This window comes from Fusarium oxysporum, chromosome VIII (genome assembly GCF_013085055.1).
Source record: "Fusarium oxysporum Fo47 chromosome VIII, complete sequence".
Lineage (NCBI taxonomy): Eukaryota > Fungi > Ascomycota > Sordariomycetes > Hypocreales > Nectriaceae > Fusarium > Fusarium oxysporum.
The window spans coordinates 291,653-297,060 of NC_072847.1; the positions used below are offsets into that span (position 1 = coordinate 291,653).

Here is a 5,408-nt window from a genome sequence, read left to right on the forward strand (position 1 = left end):
TCCATCCAGGCTGAAGTCAGGCTTTGCATTCATCAACTGCGATGGGTTCTTGACAGTCGCAAAGTCTAAGCCAACCGCGAAGCCCAGAAGGGCAAGCCCAACGGGTCCAAGGGTAACCGAGCCGTCGATTGTAATCACAATCCTGCTGGCACTTGTGGCCTTGACACTGATACTGCGCACTGACAGTGGGCCGGAGGTCTTGGTCAGCGGCGCCACGACGGTGTCGCCTTGTACAGCGGCTGGCTCTCCAGAGTCGCCTGTCGCCGGAGGTAGATGGATCAGCTTGCCATCTCGATCATCTTGGGGTGATTGTTTGGACTTGCGGAAGGCATAGTCCAATACCAGAGTTGGGTCGCTGGATTCGTGCAGAAGTACTTGAAAATGGCAGCCGGATTGGAGGAGAACCGGAGGCTTTGAAATCTTCTCTGCGTCTGGCTGAGCCTTGACGTTTTTCTGGTAGAGTAATGGTGAGTGACCTGCAAAGGCCTTTTGGTTGAGGATGTCCAGCTCAGGTTGAGTCAAGTCTGCGCTCACCCAAAGTACATCCAGCTCATCAAATGGCGGCTCGAAGTTTCCAACCACCATGACATCTGCAATTTCTGGAAAGCCGGTGATACCGAAGCGCAGTAACGAGTTGGTGGTTTCATAGTAGCCGTTGCCTCGAAGGTGTCGTATCGCTGGATTTGGGCAAAGGTGAACGAGAAGTCTCCCACATCTAGTTCCAGAGAGAAGACAGAGTATTTCAGTGTTTGGCCAGAAGCAGACATTTGTGTAACTGAGTAGCACTTGATACCACCTCTCACATCACCGAGGGACAAGGCGAGGTTGGTGATGAACTCAGGAACACTGTCTAGGTCATCCAGAAGGCCACTCGAGAAATTTCATTGTCACTTCCGTCCCCTGAAGCTCGGCATCAGGTCTAACATCGGCCTCGAAAGACCACTCCTCTCCCTTCTTCTGCTTGTAGTCCATCTGGAGTAGGATGGGGCCAAGTTTGATACTCCCTGATATCGAAAGCTCTGAGGGTTGCTGAGAAGTATAGAGGTATTCTACTTCAACCCTGGGGATAGCGAGCTTGGACATAAAATCCGTCAGGCTGTAATTCGAACTGTCTTCTCGGAAGAAACTAAACAGACCAGCAAACTTTATATCCCTGGCTGAAGCTGTGATGCGCCACTGGCGTCCAATATCAGTCCTGTCGTATGACACCACAACACGCATTACAATGGTGTCATATGCGCCCTTGTCGTCTGGTGGTGTTTCGACCTTGGCCAATCCACGGAACTGGATAAATGTCTCTTTTGATGGCTGGTACTGCAAATGAAGATCCAAACTATCCAATCAGATTGCTGGTATGTCGGTACTGAGATCAGGTATATCGCACACAACCGAGCCCTTCAATGTGAAGATGGGTGATCCATCTGTGATCGCTACACCAGCATAACCCCTTTTTATGACGCTGGGTATACCCTTTGGAAATGTGATTGGTTTCTCACTGTCAATCAAGCGTGATATGGATATCCCATCGACAGCATCCTCCAAGTCAAACTTGAGCTCGATAAAGTCTTCCTTGAACGGGTCGATGTTGAATGGTATGGCTGCCTGCTGCTGCCTCCAGAGTTGGCCAGCGATATTCAACAGACCCTGAGCCCAGTTAATGCTGAAGAGGATGGGTACATGCTTGCCTGGAGGAGCGCCCTTGTCCAACGTAGACTGCATGTCGATCGAAAAGTGAGTCAGCTTGTAGTCAAATCCAACTGCCATTTGAATACGACGAGGCTTGTAGTTCGAACAAAAAGACTTGAGTGCGCTGTCAAATTGCTTAGTGATGACAGCCACTGGGTCAGTGTGATTTTCATCAACAGGGGTTGGGTTGTATGACGAGATTTGGTCCGAGTTAAGATGAGAAAGCCGACTGTCCAACCACCTAAAACAGGATTCCAAGAGTTGGGGGGTATCTCCAAGCTTCAGAGTGAACTCAATTCCTTGATCGGAAAAGATCATGGCAAGCCCAACCGCATTGTAGTCTCTGAGTGTTACATAGAGCGATACTCTGGACTGCACCATTACCATGTTTCCAGTCAACATATTGGCGGGTTCAAATATCGCGAAACCGATCACCTCGATACTCTGAATATCAAGGTCCGTTACCCGCTTGACTAGATCGGCGATCTTCCCTGCAGAACTCACATCGCTGACACTGGTTTTGACACGCACAACCGTGTACAAGTCTGCGTCTGGTTGGAACCACAGTCCAGAACGAGAACCTGGCTTTGGTGCTGCCAACGGAATACCGTTGAGCAAGTCCTTGACCCAGGGTTCTGCTGGGTATTGCACCATGGTCAGCAAATCCCCCAAGGTGAAGTTCTGTAAAGTCTCAAGTCCCAGAATTAATCCATTGGTTCGTGCATCGTAACCCAATGGCGTTTGATCCTCGGTGACAACTATGCTAGTGCTGTCGAATTGCCTTTCTCGCACCGCTTTGTCGGTGGTGAAGGAGAAGCTTGCCACGCCTGAAGTGGTGCTCGTTTGCTTTGCCTCCTGGGGCCCGGTGATCGTTATCTTGGTGACTCCCTCTGGACCAACGGAATTGGGGGGCTTGCCGATCATGATGGACGAAGCCCCTAAACAATCTCGGAACCATGCCTCCGCCAATGTCTCGGATTCCTCTTCGCCTTCAGTTGCATGTTCAGATGAGAAAGACCGTCCCGAATCAGCGAAAAAGACCCCGAGTAGCAGAGTCTCTCTCTCAGAATTCGCCGTTGCGTTGGGAGCCACGACTTGTACAGCAGGCTCGACACGATCTCCCGTGAGGGGAGGTATCATGAGATCATCTTCCCAATGGTGTTGGTAATTGAATGTTTCAACATCTCCTTTCTCCTCATCACCTTTGCGAACTTTCTTCTTTAATTTGCTTTCCTTCGTTTCCTTCTTCAGCTTCGTTTTCGTCTTGTCCTCCTCATCTGTTTCCTCTCCGCCGTCGCTGTCTCCGCCCAGATTGATTCCTTTTCCTATTACCTTTAGCATCGGCACAGTAAGATCGGTTGAATCATCCTTCTTGATCTTTCTTGACACATCCTTATATTTGATATCCCCATGTTTCTTGCTACCTTTCGATCGCTTAGCATGAACAGAAGTCATGTCTGGGTATCCAATAACCTCTTGGTGAGTAATACCCTCAGACGAAGCGATAACCTTGATAAACTTTGTCTGCTGTCTCGCTGAATCAGTGCCTTTGTGTGGCGTAGGTTTGCTGTAATTCCAGAGCAATGGCCACATGAAGTCCAGCGTGGCTTGCTCTGCACGAATAAATTCCCTCTCGCTCTGCTGCGCAATGGTTGGACCCCCCATTTCCTCCTCGAAGGTCTGCGGATCTTTGAACATTTCATCATCAAGCACAAGTTTCCGATCCGGAAATTCTCTCTTGAGTTTGTTCCTTATCAATTGATCCTCAACCCGTATCGTCGGTGTGTTATACGCCCAGTTTCTCACATGAACGATGGGGGTTTCTAGTGTTTTCTGAACAATTCGCTCCTCTGTGGCATCCTCGAGTGCCACATGAAAGCTATTAGAATCATACGAAATAACTTTGCGGATGTTGAAATCTGTTGTGGAGATAGGTTTATCTGAACCGATATACTTTAACCAGGAGGGAGACTGCATAGCCAGAAACTTGGGCGGATCTTTGCATTCCTTTGTCATGTAATCGATAATAACCATGGCAAAGTACGTCAGCGAGAAACCTATGTTCTGTTGTTAGAGATCGCAAGGAAAGGCATCTTGGGCAAAGATTGTGATTCACCGAGAATGAGTTGCTCCGAAGCAAGGATGAGCTCAGTGCCTTGGGTGACCCTGGCCCTCAGTCTCATTACGGTACATTTACAGCATTAGCAGGCAAAGTCAAGGCAGCCAGCCAACAGGGTATAATCACTACTGTGATGGACAGCGTTTCATATGGCAAAGACTATCAAGATTCAGATTTCTTGGATTTCATCACAATGCCAACAGAGTTGTTTCAGGATTTGTTCGCCGACTACACCAGTGGCCACAAGAATTGGTCAGGGACTCCTGATCTCAGGCGGTATAGCTACATGGCCCACGTTCTTGAGGTTCACGGAGGCTTCATGGCTAGCACAACACAGGAAAAGGCACAGATACAGTATGGAGTTGTGGTCAGTCTCCGCACAGCCCCGCCAGTAGTGGATCGCGAGACAAGGATGATATCGCACCTGGTGTCTCTCGAGGGACTAGACAAACTTCAGACGAATGCGAATGCTAAGTTGGCGACGCTCAATTCTCTACACGCATGGCATTGGAAATGTACACTACCTGAAAGGACCAGCTTCGTCGATGCAGTCGCGGCGCTGGGTAAGACTGTACAGCCTCTTCGCGTCCCTGATCAAGACCTTCAGGCGCTCAGTCAACCTGATGATCCGGGCAAGTCAGACGACTCTCCACTAGCAGCCTCAAATCGGTGGCTTGTAGAGAAATTGAAGTCAGGCTACACTTTCCTTCCCCATACCAAAATCACCGGTGAAAAGGTGATGGCGCTTTTTCGTGGGCCGCTGTGTCCAGGCATACCGGACAACCAAGGTGTCAAGCCATGGTCACTGCTTGGCACCGATCTTCAGGTCCTCGATGCAGCCACAGGAATGTTCAACCTGTCCTATAGCGCAGCGTGGAATCTCGGTCGGACCCTGGCCATCGCCGATCGTGCCTTTACAACGAGCCTTCTTCGACTACGTGGAAAGATTCACTCCGCGGCCGTGGATCGAGCCCAGCGGCAAGACATCGACGGACCATTTGATATTGAAAGCTATCTGAGGAATTTAGAGAGCTCTCTTCAAACAGTTGTGCAGTCACAGAGTACGTCGCCGTTGCAGCAGACCAGGGCCATCAACCGATGGTACCGTACAGCCGAGCAAAAGGCTCAGACACCAGCCCGGCGTCTCATGGACATAGCCGCGTATAAAGAGGAGGACTACAATAGACAGGTTTTAAACGTACTTGACACGCTGAATAGCGAAGCTGTGGACAGCGATTGGACCGCGGTACGGGGCTGGGTGATCGACCAACTATTTCTCGCCAAGGTGCCACTCAACCATCTCGTTACAAGCGCTGAGAGTCTCCCCCGTGAAAGCGTTCGAACTTTTGCCATCGACACTACGTGGGTGGAATGTGTTGTTGATGGTGCTCTCAGTCTGGCAAACCACTTCAGTCAAGATGACGATGTGATACGAAGAGCAATTAAGGAAAAAGTGAATGATTTCCTGGCCACTCCTATAGCAACAGGGCCGCGCCGTGGAAGCAGACCCCAGGTTCCAAAATGGGGTTTCTTCTTGCGCAGTATGGCTGTCACTGCATTCCCCGACTTGAAAATCGAGGTACCCCTGCCCAGCGGTAGTGAA

The 5,408-nt window shown here is 50.0% G+C and overlaps 1 protein-coding gene across 1 annotated transcript; it reads left to right on the top strand.

Annotated features, from left to right (window-relative positions):
* Positions 1–3,797: 3,797 nt before the first annotated feature.
* FOBCDRAFT_105519 (uncharacterized protein) lies at positions 3,798–5,408 on the top strand (the record flags this gene model as incomplete). The annotated part of the gene is made up of 3 exons (XM_059607706.1): positions 3,798–4,159; positions 4,337–4,541; positions 5,253–5,408. Coding segments are annotated over 3 exons (723 nt in total), but the record flags the coding sequence as incomplete, so codon positions are not given.